The sequence below is a fragment of the Rosa rugosa genome, chromosome 1 (assembly GCF_958449725.1).
Source record: "Rosa rugosa chromosome 1, drRosRugo1.1, whole genome shotgun sequence".
Lineage (NCBI taxonomy): Eukaryota > Viridiplantae > Streptophyta > Magnoliopsida > Rosales > Rosaceae > Rosa > Rosa rugosa.
In genome coordinates this window covers 60,525,418-60,542,058 of record NC_084820.1, presented here as the reverse complement: position 1 = coordinate 60,542,058, position 16,641 = coordinate 60,525,418, and the positions used below count along the sequence as shown (strand labels likewise).

The 16,641-nt window shown below is 38.8% G+C and overlaps 1 protein-coding gene across 1 annotated transcript; it reads right to left on the bottom strand.

The window, feature by feature from the left end:
- Positions 1–7,445: 7,445 nt before the first annotated feature.
- LOC133743533 (uncharacterized) lies at positions 7,446–15,468 on the bottom strand. Its single transcript, XM_062171512.1, has 22 exons — positions 15,248–15,468; positions 14,634–15,158; positions 14,232–14,482; positions 14,065–14,148; positions 13,783–13,917; positions 13,566–13,687; positions 13,107–13,271; positions 12,747–12,852; positions 12,415–12,520; positions 12,200–12,310; positions 11,844–12,007; positions 11,573–11,690; positions 10,659–10,883; positions 9,971–10,161; positions 9,543–9,710; positions 9,315–9,420; positions 9,007–9,144; positions 8,745–8,903; positions 8,380–8,589; positions 8,077–8,271; positions 7,921–7,992; positions 7,446–7,804 (listed from the first exon to the last, which is right to left on the bottom strand). Exons 1-22 carry the CDS (start codon positions 15,293–15,295, stop codon positions 7,646–7,648), a joined length of 3,558 nt encoding a protein of 1,185 aa, XP_062027496.1. The 5' UTR covers positions 15,296–15,468; the 3' UTR covers positions 7,446–7,645.
- Between the last annotated feature and the right edge of the window lie 1,173 nt (positions 15,469–16,641).

The window sequence follows — 16,641 nt, the reverse complement described above, 5'->3', positions numbered from 1 at the left end:
TCATCATCACAGCTATCATGTTGAGCTGCAGCTGTAAATCAAGTTGATACCAAGCTTGATATTATCTTTGAGCTTTCACACTTGTAATGTATTCCTATAAATACCCTCTTGTATGAGATGAATAAACACACATGAATCTCCATTCTCTCTGAATTATTACTCTCTCTATATTTCTGTCAATTTATGCTTGTCCTCAAACACGTTATCAGCACGAAATTGCTTTAGAATTAGAATCGAAAATTGACAAGATCGAGTAGAGTTCATCATCAATCGAAGTCATTTTTCCAAACCTACAAAAAACCTCCAAACCCTAGCTCATATCAAAGCCCCTGATCCCAGAAGCTCAGAACCGGCCTCAGAATCACCGGAACCGGCCGGAAACCACCTGAACCGGCCGCCGGAAGTTTTTGAACCGCTGCCGAAGTCCTGCCGAGACCTACCGAAGCCCTGCGCAGAAGCTGCCGAGTGCTGCCGAGACCTGTCGACAGCACCTGTCGAGCTGCTGCCGAGCAGCTGTCGACACATCTGTCGACAGATCTGTCGAGCAAGTTTCCGACAACTTTCCGGCGACTTTTCCGACAACTTTTCCGGCGACTTTCCGGACACTTTTCCGGCTACTTTCGGGACACTTTTCCGGCGACTTTCGGGACACTTTTCCTGCAACTTTTCGGTCATTTCGGACAACACTATTTCGAGGTATTGCTTATTAAAAGTTCTCGTTTTTGAGTTTTTATTCATTTTTCTCCTCTTTCTTTTTATCGGGAACTTACAATCAAAAAGCGGAATTATAGAAATTCACGCTAAACGAACTAAGAGCGTTCGTGACCAATGAACTAAGAGTGTTCATAATATTCGGACTAAGAGTGTCCGCGAGCATCGATTTATGACCCTATTAAACATCATTGTTTAGGTCTAATCCAAATATTCTTGGAAATTGATTTCTTGGTAGCATAGCTCGGAAATCTGATTACTTTAGCTTTCGTGGAAGTTTAAACTCCGAAACTAATATATCTTTTCTTCTTATCTTCAGGATGTCGAATGAACCTAGACTCGATTTTCAAATCCTTGACTCAACAGGTTTGGAATACCATAGTTGGAGAACCGACGTTGAGAACCATCTCACATCGAAAGGGATATTGCCCATCATACAGGCACCAATTGCGGGCCTTGTGTTCCAACGAACATCCATAAAGCATGCACAAGCAATTATCTTGATGCGACGCCATATGGACAAAGCACTCAGATTAGAGTATATGTCCATCAAAGATGCAAGGGACCTATGGGCAGCGCTAGAAGAGCGCTTTGGTAATATCCAAGATTCCCTCCTCCCTGACTTGAAGGTTCAGTGGAACAATATACGCTTCTCAGACTTCAAGTCTGTTTCTGAATACAATTCAGAAGCTCTTCGCCTAAAGGTCATGCTGAAGTTCTGTGGAAAACCTCTCACAGAAGAAGAGCTAATTGAGAAAACTCTCTCCACCTTCCCCGTCTCAGCAATTATAGTATCAAAGCAGCATCGCACTGAATTTAATGCTGGACGACTTACAAAGTTAAATGAGCTCATCAATATTTTGTCGGTAGCTGAGAAGCACGACAACATCCTTGTAAAGAATTATAATTCAAGGCCCGTTGGAACCAAAAGCGTTCGTGAGGCGAATTATAATGCACCCAAGAGAGGGCGCAAGGAGCGGTACCCTACTAATAGGGGACATGTGTACCCTAATAACAGGGGACATGAAGGACGAACGGGTCCATATAACCGCCCCAACAAAGAAGGCAGCCGCAACTATAGTGCGGGCACACGTGGTGGTAACTACACACGTGGGAGAGGTGGATATAACAACACCATAGGCCGTAACACTGTGGGCCGTGGAGGTCGCACCATACGCCGTGGTAGTAGCAGTAACAACCCGCCTAGGGAATATCCACAACGTGCACCACCTGCACCTCAAATCAAGGGAGGCAACCACAATGACATGTGTCATCGGTGTGGTTCAATCGAGCATTGGTTTAAGCAATGCCAGGCAAGTACTCAACTAGCTGCACGCTACAAGGAGTACAGGGAAGCAAGGGAGCAAGAAGCCAACCTTGCTGAAGAAGAAAATGGTGAAGATGTCAATCTCACCATAGAAGACTTCAAAGCTGTAAATGAAGAGCACGAGGATGCCGCAGACTTTGATTAGAATAGTCTTTTCTATTTTCCAATAAAACGGCAAATGTGCCTTAGTCAATAAATGACAATTGTATTAACTCTTTCTCATGTGGCGTACCTAATGAAGTATGATGTCTAGGAAAGTAATTGAGATCGGGGTATTTAAGCGAGCCTCGCTCCACCAACATCTCTCTACTTCCCTGGTCATATTTCATTGGAATTACCAAACGGATTGAGCAATTACAATTTGTATAAGTTTGATTTTATTTTGGAATAGACTTTGGAAACTTTGATGTAATCATTGGCTTTTTCCTTATTAATAAAGTATCGCATTATCATTCAATGTCATGGACATGTGTTAATATTCCGAACTTTATTTTTTCAGTATGTTTTCGGGAGAATTGGAATGCCTTCTTGATAGTGGCACCACACATACTATATTACGACATAGGCAATTATTCTTATGGATGACGCCTAGTCAAACTTCAGTAACTACGATGGCAGGACCATCACAATTGATTCATGGTCGAGGACCAGCTCAATTTTTGTTGCCAAATGGCACAAATATTAATATCACCGAAGCTCTATATGCTCCAAGGGCTAGAAGAACCCTATTGAGTTTTAAAGATATAAGAGCCAATGATTTTCATGTGGAAACACATAGTGAGAATGGACAAGAGTTCCTTTGCATCACCTCTAATAACTACGGAAATACACGAGTATTAGAGAAACTTATGTGTCGCTCTAGTGGATTGTACGCAACCACTATTAGAGTCATTGAATCCAACCATGTCATGAATGAAAATTTATGGGATTCTGACACATACAGGCTTTGGCACGACCGTTTGGGACATCCAGGTCGTGATATGATGATCCGTATATTAAAAACTTCACACGGACATCCATTCTTCAAAACGAAAAGAAGTACGAACCCAAGAGAGGTTCAAAGAATTACTTCTCAAGCATATCATTCGTTTTGCAAAGCTTGCTCTTTAGCAAAAGTAGGATTGAGACCATCCTATGCAAAGGACACTAAAGAAAATATACCATTCTTGCAAAGAATACAAGGTGATATTTGTGGACCTATCCATCCAACTTGCGGACCATTTAGATATTTTATGGTGTTGGTTGATGCATCGACACGTTGGTCACATGTCATGCTCTTATCCACAAGAAATGCTGCATTTGCTAAACTCCTAGCACAAATCATTAAGTTAAGGGCTCACCACCCTGATCACCCTATTAAGTCAATTCGTCTTGACAATGCTGGGGAGTTTACATCAAAGACTTTTGATGATTATTGCATGTCCATTGGGATCGAGGTTGAACACCCTGTCCCTCATGTACATACCCAAAATGGTCTCGCAGAAGCTGCCATTAAAAGACTTCAAATGGTTGCTAGGGCATTGGTTATGCGCACCAATCTCCCTATTTCTGCTTGGGGCTATGCAATATTGCACGCAGCTGTGCTTATTCGTCTAAGGCCCACTGCCACACAACCCTTTTCTGCGTCCCAGATGGTAACTGGGTATGAACCAAATGTCTCACACTTACGCATATTTGGGTGTGCAGTCTATGTGCCAATTGCGCCGCCACAGCGCACTAAAATGGGTCCTCAAAGACGATTAGGCCTTTATGTTGGCTATGACTCTCCAACCATTATCCGCTACATAGAACCCTTGACAGGTGATCTATTTACCGCTAGATTTGCGGATTGTCACTTTGATGAGACAGTCTTCCCGTCATTAGGGGGAGACATGAACACTAATGTTCAACAACAAGGACAGGAATTGTCGTGGTTTGTCCCCACTTTGTCTCATCTTGATCCCCGAACCGCACAGTCTGAAATAGAAGTGCGGAGAATTCTCGATCTTCAGAACGTAGCAGAATCGATGCCTGATGCGTTTTCTAATATCGCTAAAGTGACGAGATCACACATACCTGCTGCAAATGTACCTGCAAGGATTGATGTCCCTAAAAGACATAATGTCATCTCAAGAGTACATGAGAATGGCGCCAACATCCCCTCTATGGGTGACACATTGGCTAGGCCCACGGCTCCTGCCAGGAAGCGCGGGAGGCCCATAGGTTCGATGGATTCTCGCCCAAGGAAGAAAGCGAGTTTGGCACAAAATAATCCATTAATCATCGATACAAATAATCCATCTCATGAGAATATTCCGGATTATGGTTATGTCCAAGAGACATCATTGGAGGACGCTCCAATGACAGAACCAAATCCAGAGAATAGAGAGATCTCCATGAATTACACTAGTATACATGTGATGATGGATAGAAATTCTATGACTATTGATGATGCATTTGCATATCATATTGCAAAAGGAATTATAGAATACGATGATATCGAACCTCGCTCCGTTGAAGAATGTCAACGAAGAGCAGATTGGTCTAAATGGAAAGATGCGATCCAGAATGAATTGGATTCACTAACAAAGAGACAGGTATTTGGGTCTATAACGCTGACACCACCAAATATAAAACCTGTTGGCCATAAATGGGTCTTTGTTAGAAAGCGTAATGAGAAAAATGAGGTTGTTAGATACAAAGCCCGCCTTGTGGCGCAAGGTTTCTCACAACGCCCTGGAATCGACTACGAGGAGACATATTCTCCCGTAATGGACGTTATAACGTTCCGCTACCTTGTCAGTTTGGTAGTTTCCGAAAAACTTGACATGCAGCTTATGGATGTGGTTACAGCATATCTCTATGGGGATCTAGATTCAGAGATATATATGAAGGTTCCAGATGGACTTCAATTACCCAAATCAAGTGGCTCTAAACCACGGAGCGCGTTTTCAATAAAATTAAGACGCTCACTATATGGATTGAAACAATCCTGACGGATGTGGTATAACCGTCTAAGTGACTACTTGATTGGGAAGGGATATGTTAACAATGAAATATGCCCTTGCGTGTTCATTAAAAGGACAAGTTCCGGATTTGCAATTGTAGCAGTTTATGTCGATGACATGAACCTAATTGGAACTCTAGATGAGTTAAAGGAAACTGCTAAATATTTGAAATCCGAGTTTGAGATGAAAGATCTTGGGAAAACACGGTTTTGCCTCGGAATAGAACTCGAGCACCGTAGTGATGGGATTATGATCCATCAGTCAGCATATACTCAAAAATTACTAAGGCGCTTTAATGAAGATAAAGCAAAGCCTGTAAGTACTCCCATGATCGGCCGTAGTCTTGAGCCCACAAAAGATCCGTTTCGTCCAAGGGATGAGGACGAAGATTTATTAGAGGCTGAAATACCCTATCTAAGTGCGATAGGCGCATTATTGTATTTAGCTCAATGCACAAGACCGGATATCTCATTCGCAGTGAACTTGTTAGCTCGACATAGTTCTGCGCCAACACGCCGTCATTGGATTGGCATAAAGACAATCTTTCGATACTTAAAAGGTACGATTGATATGAGCTTGTTTTATCCCTACAGAGAGAAAAGAAAAGACGGAAGCATGGGATCAGACCCCAAGAGGCAAAAAGCCATCTTCCGTAATGTAGACGCCGGTGACACTATCCATGGTGACCGACATTCTCCTCCTCCCCTCCATCAAAATGATAATGATGTTTTGATGGGATTTGCTGATGCAGGGTATCTCTCTGACCCTCATAAAGGTCGCTCCCAAACAGGTTATGTCTTTACCATGGGAAGCACGGCGATATCTTGGAGATCTACAAAACAGACCCTTGTTGCTACTTCCTCAAATCATGCAGAGATTATTGCTCTACATGAAGCTGTGCGTGAATGCATATGGCTAAGGTCTATAAATAGACACATTCGAGGAACTTGTGGTTTGAAGTTTACCACAAATGAGCCCACATGCATTTATGAAGATAATGCAGCTTGTATTGAGCAAATGAAATTAGGTTTCATCAAGGGCGACAATACCAAGCATATATCACCGAAATTCTTTTACAATCAGCAACAGCAAACACTTCTAAAAATTGAAGTAAATCAAATCCGATCAGAGGATAATGTAGCGGACTTATTTACTAAGTCGTTACCAAAAACCCCTTTCGAGAAACATGTGAAGAGCATCGGATTAAGAAGGTTATCCGAACTCCCATGATCTTCAAGGGAAGTCTAAATCAGGGGGAGTATCCAGAAACATACTCCACACTCAAACGCGCGTTGTGCTCTTTTTGTCCTTCGACCAAAGTTGTTTTTTCCCACAGGGTTTTATTACTTGGCAAGGTTTTTAACGAGGCAATTTCGAAGCGCACGGCCTAGACAATGCTATTAAACATGAAATATCCAAGGGGGAGTGTTGTAGTATACATGAATCATATTGTAGTATATATGAGTCATAGTATAAATGTCTATATCATGTATAAATAGGCACTTGAGTGTATAGATAAGGTACTTGAGTGTATAATATAGGTATAGAGACTTGTGTGACAAGCTTTATGCCAAAGGGCAACAAACATGGCAATTATCATCATCACAGCTATCATGTTGAGCTGCAGCTGTAAATCAAGTTGATACCAAGCTTGATATTATCTTTGAGCTTTCACACTTGTAATGTATTCCTATAAATACCCTCTTGTATGAGATGAATAAACACACATGAATCTCCATTCTCTCTGAATTATTACTCTCTCTATATTTCTGTCAATTTATGCTTGTCCTCAAACATGTGGTATTTTATTAGTTTTCAAGAAACATGTGGTATCTTATTGAGTCTTCAAAAAACATGTGGTATCTTATTGAGCAAATCAATCAATGAACTAATCGTACGACTGAAGAATTACTGGAGAGAAATAATTTTGCTTTTTATATATGAAGAAATTATTACAAGGTATCTTATTGCTTTTTATTACACAACCAATATGAATGAATGAATGAATATAACTAATTGTGCACTATACATGTATACTATCATATCTTCATGAAAACTCTATACTGGTTAAGTCCACGATCAGCATGAAAAATCAGATGCCATATGATCCAATCCTGCTAGACGTAGAAGTATGTAGATGCGTCTGCAGCATTTGGTGTATCTCTACAAAGAATTGATCGAGCTTCAATTACTGAACGAGGGGGCTCGATGTCTTTTTCTTGCAGAGCACATGAATCTCCATTCTCTCTGAATTATTACTCTCTCTATATTTCTGTCAATTTATGCTTGTCCTCAAACATGTGGTATTTTATTAGTTTTCAAGAAACATGTGGTATCTTATTGAGTCTTCAAAAAACATGTGGTATCTTATTGAGCAAATCAATCAATGAACTAATCGTACGACTGAAGAATTACTGGAGAGAAATAATTTTGCTTTTTATATATGAAGAAATTATTACAAGGTATCTTATTGCTTTTTATTACACAACCAATATGAATGAATGAATGAATATAACTAATTGTGCACTATACATGTATACTATCATATCTTCATGAAAACTCTATACTGGTTAAGTCCACGATCAGCATGAAAAATCAGATGCCATATGATCCAATCCTGCTAGACGTAGAAGTATGTAGATGCGTCTGCAGCATTTGGTGTATCTCTACAAAGAATTGATCGAGCTTCAATTACTGAACGAGGGGGCTCGATGTCTTTTTCTTGCAGAGCATTTCCTTGTAATCTTTGCATTTGGGAAGCAAAGGTATCGTCCAATATCTACAAACAAAACAGAGTGAAGTTAAAAAAATGCAGTACGTACTCATTCTGGCAGTACAAAAAAATAGTGGTTGGATTTAGCTCTAATAGGAATCCCTATATCTGAAGATGCTTACCCCAAGAGCATAATAAGATCCATTGTACCACACTCGGTTTTCCTTCCTGCCTTCGAGGAATTTCAACACAATCTGATTCAAAGGAATTGAATATCGTCAGGATCAAGAGATTAAGTATAGCAAGTGTTGTATGTTATTCAACTCCTCATTATTTACCTGTCCCATTCTATCCCAGAATCCACGACTGATTGCAATAAATATTTGACTTGTAAAGACCTCATGCAAGTTAGAAATGGAGTCAACAAGCTGGGTGTTCAGTGCATGCATTCTTTCACGGACCTCAGCCTCTCCATCTTCTTCCTTTGTTTCTTCTAGAATCCTTTGGAGCCTTGTATTACGGTTAGCTTGCAGCTGAAACAATTTTTTCAAGTGTCAAGAATGTTTACTAGGTTGGCATAAAGTGGCCAAAAGTTTGAGTACTTCAAAAGAAGAACAAGGATACTAGTTTGTGGCACTTACATTGCTAATGAGCTTCCCAACTGTTGCCTGCAAGTAGGTTTTGTATTTTGTCCTCAATAGAACTGTGATTCCATTCATCTGCTCACCAAACTGTGCCTTCTTGTTATCTCCCATGACAGGCAGATAGGAGGCCCAAGACTTTAAGATATCTTCTACTTTACAGTGTAGGACGTCAAGAATTCTCTTCATCGTGTTTAAAAATTTCCCAAGCTGGTGAATAAGATATATGGGTAAGATATTACTAATATGCAATTGTGACACATGTATCCGTGTGTGTGCTTGTAACTGGATGGAGTAGATTCTACATCAGATGACAATTGTATTCTGATTCCGTGTTTAGTTCCTGTAGGAATATTTTCACTTACCTGATTAGGGACAGAATAGATCGTAACTGATTGTCTTCTTGTCAGCTTCTGGACCTGTATATTAAGCCTCTTTTGGATAGTATCTTTTAATGGAGTCAAGATATCATTGTATTGCTTCTCCAGTGCTTTTATGATTGCTCTTTCCACATTTGCAACAGCCTTAAACAATCCAACACAAGCAGACATGAGTATTAAACAACCATAGATGAATGCGTTCCAAACTCGAGGAGTATAACTCTTTAGGGATGAGATAAGAACTCACATGTTCCAAAATCAAAGAGTACTGAGGCCATCGATTGATTACCACTTCATACTGAATGAGATTCTCTCTGATTTTTTCATACATTTCCTCAGCAAATGGTGAGGTGGAATGATTTGTTGACACTCCAGACCATGGCACCTGCAACATTATCCGGACATCTAGTTGGTTAACGCTAGCACAGTTCCAGAATAAAGCATTGCCTGCCCCACAACTTTGATTGAGGTCATGAAGGCAAGTGAGAGTAGAGGGAAAATGGGGAATGAGTGGAGAAAGAAATGGATATCATATGCATGTCAATCAAAGGGTACCTTTTCTGCCTTGCAAAGATCAAGTAAGTTAAGTTGCATATCTTCTACCCAGAGCATTATATAATTGTCAAACAGATTCTTTGAGTCTACACCACCGTGCACTGGACTGTGAAGTCAAAAAAAAAAAAAAAAAAACCACAAATCAGAAAGCAATTTACATTCTAGGAAAGAACATAATTTTCTGGCTGCAATTTGTACTTAATGCTAGCCCAAGTTTCATTCACAGACCTGATATCCCATGATTCAAGGTTCCTTTCAAAATCAGCAACTACAACTAAAAGCTCATTTACATGTGGCTGTGGACCAGATGGGGGCCAGGCAGCAAGGAATGCTCGAAGCCTGTTGCACAACTCTGTGCTGTAAATGGCAGCGGTGATGTTCGAGAGATCAATTGAACTGGAAATCGGTAAACTTTGTGAGAACATATATGAAATAATAAGAGTAGAAAGTTGATGGGGAAAAAGTTTATAGTATCGCATTCAACTATAATGTTGAGAAGAATGAGTCGCATAAGATGCAAAAAGAAAGGTAAACTTTGTTAGAACATATATGAAATAATAAGAGTAGAAAGTTGATGGGGAAAAAGTTTATAGTATCGCATTCAACTATAATGTTGAAGAATGAGTCGCATTAGATGCAAAAAGAAAGGTCAGCACCTGGGGAGTACATTCTCGTTGTGGATCTTGATGTCTGCCTGAATTTCCTTTTGTATATTTGTACACAAATTCTTCATTTTCAAATATGCAGTTGAGATGGATATGGAATCCATAAGGAAACCTTCAGAGTTACTTGACACAAACTCATCAGTCTCAAGCATGTGTTTCCGGTATCGTTTTTTAGCTGCCATCTGTTAAAATATACATTTGTTAGACTTCAATTTGTGCCAAGTAGGCAATCAAAATGCAGTGCAATGTAACCCAAGAAGCTGGCCTCCATATTGAGGAGTTTTGGCAGAAAGTCACATCTACATTCTAGACTCCAGAAGAAAAGAAGCTAAAGCCTGTTTTCAACTGTTGCTTCTAAAATATTTGAGTATGCAGAGAATTCAGTAATAACAAGTACACTCTGTGTGGCAAAGTAAAACCTCGTTTTTTTTTCTCTATTTCAAATTTCACCAAAAATAAGATAAGGGAAAGTAGTATTTTCTTTTACCAAATTTGTAAGGCATGATGAAAGTAACTTTGAAATCTTCACGTGGTTGGTGCATATTCTGATTATTCTCTAGTTTAGGTTATAGATATTGAGGATAGGAAACTAAGACTACGAAATTCATCCTGAGTATTCATACATTTACAATTCCACTTACAGAAACATGAGTACATATCATATAGATTTTTCATGTACCTGCAAATAGTTTCGCAGCATAGTCTGGGCATCCAGAGTAAGGATATCATGAAGGAGGGTGTAAACTTGTACTGCGGGAGTCAGAGCTGGTGCTGCAGACTCTGGAGTTGGACCAAACAAGTCTGCTAACCCAGAAGGAGAGCCTTCATCTAATGACTTATAGTTTTCAAAAACACTTGCCAAAAGACTTTCAATTTGGGTTTCACAATCCAACAGTATACTTTTCTGAAAGAAACCAAAATCAAAGCCAAAAATAAAAATAAAAGGTTAAGATCAATTCTCACAGAAAATGAAACAAATTATCGCAACAGAAACAAGTAGATGTCCCAGTTTAAGATCAATTCTCACAGAAAATGAAACAAATTATCACAACAGAAACAAGTAGATGTCCCAGTTTAAAGTAACAAGACTAGATTGGGTTATGAATAGATTTCAATTCATAACCCAATCTAACAACTTGGCAGATATATAAAGAAAAGCACATACCCAATATAACCCAATATGAAATAGATGTAAATAGGTATAATGGAAATGTTTCTTGTTAGCTGTCCCAATATAACCCAATATGAAATAGGTGTAAATGAAACAAATTATCGCAACAGAAACAAGTAGATGTCCCAGTTTAAGATCAATTCTCACAGAAAATGAAACAAATTATCACAACAGAAACAAGTAGATGTCCCAGTTTAAAGTAACAAGACTAGATTGGGTTATGAATAGATTTCAATTCATAACCCAATATAACAACTTGGCAGATATATAAAGAAAAGCACATACCCAATATAACCCAATATGAAATAGATGTAAATAGGTATAATGGAAATGTTTCTTGTTAGCTGTCCCAATATAACCCAATATGAAATAGGTGTAAATAGCTATAATGGAAATGTTTCTTGTTAGCTGTAGAGCCATACCTCCTGCCTTGTCAAACATTTTTCACTCCTGGCCTTTATTATAGGTACAAGCAATTCATTCACAAGCTCTAAGCAATCTTTTGTTGGAGTTGCCACATCCATGACTTGTGAAAGATATCTACAAAAAAAAAAAAACAGAGGGCAGTGAATGTGTTATGCAATCACAAGGAGGAGCATAATTTTGCCGTTTCTTTGTTTCTGGTCAGAAGCACCATAATATTTTCACATCAATAATGCTGTTTACTAAATTTTGACAAAAGTACATTAGTACCTCAGCTTTGTGTATGACTTGGAAACTTCATAATAGTCTGCAAATTCCTCCAACAACCACTTCCATGGTCCGTGCAACCGCAAGTTTCGGGAATGAAAATTTTGTGCTCTCATAGCAGCCTCCAACAATAGATCATAGGCTAGAGTCTCTGCAACTGGTCCGCTCTATATTATGTCAAAAGAGTACATATGAGAACCTAGGTAAACTTACACACAAGTATGGCTACCTACACCTTTTCATGCATTCCACTAATGATGAAATTAAAATAACAATCAATATTATTGGACTGAAATGGTAAGAAATGAAATGTGTGACTAAAGGTTGCTTAGATGGGGCTGAGTTGGAAGAAATGAAACCTTTATATGATTAGCTTCATCATTTGTTATTGTACTACCAACGTAAAGCTGAATCTTCCCAATACATTCTTGATCATCATGGTGTAAAGGCCACCACCGGACTTTATCACTCTGCATATTCAAGAAGATCATATCAAATAACATGTCGATGGTAGAAAGATTATTGTTTTCTTTTTAAGAAATTTGACATTGGATGATAGGAGAGGAATGCATACGGTGTTATCTATCAAGGAGGCAATAGGAATTCTGGTTCGACCTTGGACTGATTTTTTCGTGTCTTGAACTTCCACCAGAAGAGCGTCCACTTGACTCTCTGGGAAACTGAAAGTACACAAATATATAAGATATTATCCATTTTTAAGTTTTAACATAATATGATCTGTCAACCTGAAGGGGCAGACCTACATTCTAGGGTAGCAACAGAATATCCGGTACTAATCTAGAAGAGATATGAGAATTGCAATCATTTTATTTCAAATTCTTTAAACATGAAGAGAATAAAGGCATAGAAATAGATCATTTTCCATTATGTACACAAGAAACTTACAAGACATGGTAATCACCGCTTCCAGGGCGCAAGCAAATTGCCGAACTTGGCTCTACTACAGAATCCTCAGTGGTGCTATTGAGTTGGAATATGCATGAAAGTGACTCTGCAAGCCCAATTCAGTAATTGTTAATCTCCACTGACACATGGAAGGTCGTATCACCTTTTTATTAATCGCAGTATAAAATATACAGGACAGGGATCGAAAAGATCCACCAAGAGATCTAGCACAAAGATATGCATTTGCACTTATCTTAATCAAAAACAATAAAGCTGCAGGATTCTAATAGAAGTTTCAGATTAAGCCCTAAGATCAATTTTTATTTAGTAGAACATGAGAGTTTTGATGACAGCACACACCTTCAGTTGTAACTGCTAATGAGGAGGACTTTAAAGAACTTATGCTGGTTTTTACTAGTGATGAAACATGTCGGACATATTCAGCCCCTGCTTGTATGTACATTGAACCTCGCTGTGAAAATGTGCTCTTCAGTTTCCTTCTTGGTATTACCCGAAGTTTCTTCACTGCCATCATTCCAAGACTATAAATTACAAATGCACTATATATGGTTTATAACATTTACATGTCTGAATGCTAACATAAAAGCCCTCTATTAGTTTTAAGAAATAGATAAGAATCTCTGTTATAGTTTTCGCATTCCAAAACAGTTGCAATTAAATCAGTTAATTGTATTTAGCAGAAAAGGCATGTTTTAGTTCAAAACTTCAAATACAGTGGCAATGTATCTTTTGAAATGAAAAGTAAATCTTAGTCCGTTCGTAATAACTAACTTATAAATTGAGTTAGTTAGATCATACCTTCTACTCTTATCTTTCCAACCACCTTCTTTGCCCTCGGATGGGATATTTGTTCTCCATTCCTACTAGTCTTTGCCTCTAGTGGTTGCATACCTCGGGGTTGCAGCAAAAAGGTGTTTAGTCTGTAAAAGTAAGAGTGTAAAGCCAAAATGTCAATTCAAAGCGGAGAACCAGACATGTACTAAAATATATCTATCATCAAGAGGAGAGAGCTGACCCAAAGGCATTTCGAAGAGCTAGGCACTCATCACGGAGAAAGTCAGGTGCCTCGGTGCAGCCTCTTGCCCATGCTTGTAGGCATAAGCGTATACATGCCTCATGTGCAACCAACGTTTGCCAGGCATATTGACCACTGCAATGATTGAATTAAGATGCCATAAAAAAAATGAAAATGAATAAATTCAATAATAACAAAACTAGTATTACTTTTCTATGCTACTACACTGTACATGCCCCATAATCTAATCTGACTTCATATGAAATTAAACATTGGACATACCTGGTACTATAATGAGATGAGTGGTCCAATCGGCTGGCTTGCACAGAAGGGATTTTTGTTTCTCCAGCTATGCTTTCGTTGACCCTGCAGAATTTAAATGTCAGACAATTCTATAACCCTGTAACCATCAAAAGCCCAACAAAGAAGATAAATAACTGCTTCCATACCTGTCATCAAGTTCAGAAGCTTTCAAAGAACTGGTACCGACATCCGCTAAACCTTCTACACTCTCACCATAAGCCATTTCTTCCCTTGGTGGGCAAGTCCAATTTTCATTTCCATTGCATTCCCTTGATTCACTCTCAACCTCAAAGCCCTTCTCATCACTTGCAATCTCAAAAATGGGAGGCGCACTTGGAGTTCCCAAGTCTGAAGAATCTCTAACCATCCCACATTCATCACCACTTGGGGTAGTCCCCTACAAACAATCCCACCAACACAAAATTCAAAATCACAAATCAACATAATGTAATGAAACAAAAGCATCAACACAATATTCGAAATAACAAACAAAACTTTCCCAATCCATAAAACCAATTCTCAAATGAAACCAAAGCACCAACTCTTACATTGACATTTCGAAGATGAACCCTTTTCAGAAGCTGATTGGCAGTTGAAGGTGTATAAGTCTTGGGTGGACATCTCTGCTTAAACCCCACCTCACTCTCAGTAAACCTTCTGAAATTATTCCCAGGAACTTCAACCCTTAAACCCTCCTTCAAAAACCCCATATTCAATCCAGTCCTACCCTTATTACTATACCCAACACTCTCCTCTTCTTCTTGATACCACTCCGTCTGCGCTTTCGATTCTTCATCGGAGAAATTAGCACCGGAATAGTCATCGGAGACCGAATCGACGCTCTCGTCGTCGTCTTCGTCGACGTCCATGTCGCTGCTCAGGCACGACGGAGCCACCAAGCTGTGAGGCGCGAGCAGACCGGCGTGGAACTTGAGTGGGGGCAGAGCATGGCCGGAGCTATTGGAGCTGAAGAGTAATGGGGACTTGGGAAAACGGTCGGAGGTGAGCTTCTCGGCGAGCGGCGACCTGATTTGCGGCGGCGGTGGTTGTTCCGGTAAGTCCAGGTCTGATCCCTGCAAGAAATCAAAAGCAGAAATTGGAGTCAAAGATGGAAACTTTGTGTGGTTTTTGGAAAAAGGGAGGGTTGAATTGAATTGGGTACCTGCTTGATCCACTTGATTGCGTTTTCGTCGAGGCCTTCTGTGAACATTTTGGGATTTGAGGAGAGAATGGGGTTTTGGGTTTTGGAGGGTTTGAGATTGAAGAAGGGTTTTGGTTAATTTGGTCTGAAAGATTTGAAGAGGGAAGAGAAAAAGTAATAATGGAGGTGAGAGAGAGAGAGAGAGAGAGAGAAAGAGAGGTGAGGAAGAAGAAGAAGAAGAAGAGAGCGTAGGTCGGTGGTGTGTGTAGCTGTAAGGTAGTGGTGGTGGTGATGTCGTCTGCAACGGCTAGTTTGACCTTTTTTTTGTATTTCTTTTGCAAAACGTAAAAGGGACACTTTTATTTTATTTCCTTTTAATAATAATTTAAAAGGGTCTTTTTCATTTGGAGATGGAGGCTTTCCTTGTTTTCTCTACCTTTTTTTTTTTTTTTTTTTTTTTCTTTCTCAAATCTAAACAAAATTTAACCGTTCATTGCTTGTATAATAACTAGCTGTGCCCACACTCTATGTGTGTGGGTGTTTTTTTTTTTTTTTTGATAAAGAAGTGGGTAGTTTCTTAACCAAAGCAGTTTTCTACAACAATAACTACTATTTATTTTATTTTAAGGAATTTAATTTTTTTATATTTTTTTTAAATTGACATTATTGTCCCTGTTAGTTATTTCAGTTTCTAAAGTTTTTTAATATTAGAGGGTTATATTCGTCCCATTGAGTTCTATAACTTTGTTGTCATTATTATGTATGGATTATGTGCCACATAAATTCAATTTGTTCTCCCACTAAGTTTTATAATAAAAACATTATATATATATATATATTAGAAATATCAATATGCGGAAAATGATCACTTTGTTGTAACTACTATGTTCGTACCAGGAAGCCTTCCATTGAGGACTAACTGAGGACTTTCCAATCAATAATTTTGGAGACCCACTTTTCGATTATATTTCGTTAAATATTTATGTATGCATGAGTAGATCACTTCTGAAAATTTTCTTCCAAATTGCTATCGTAAAGGTATTGACCTAGATCAAATCAATAGACAAACCAAATCTGTCAAACATGAACAGTTCATGTTCGTAACTGATAAGTCACGATTATGAATGCCTTAACGATTTTCAATTTGGTTGAAGAATTGCATAAATTATCTACACATGAATATCTAAACATCTAACGGTTGATTTGCGAAAATCTGAACGAAAAGTGAGCCTCACAAAAAAGTACTCAATTAGTCCTCATTTTAATGGTCCTATTTTTAGTTCAAACATCTACCATGTGCCGCATAAATTCAGTTTATTCTCCAATTGAGTTACATAACGTTGTAGTCATTATTATATAAATGTCATGTGCCACATAAATTCAAGGCATTCTCCCATTGAGTGTTGTTGTTGCTG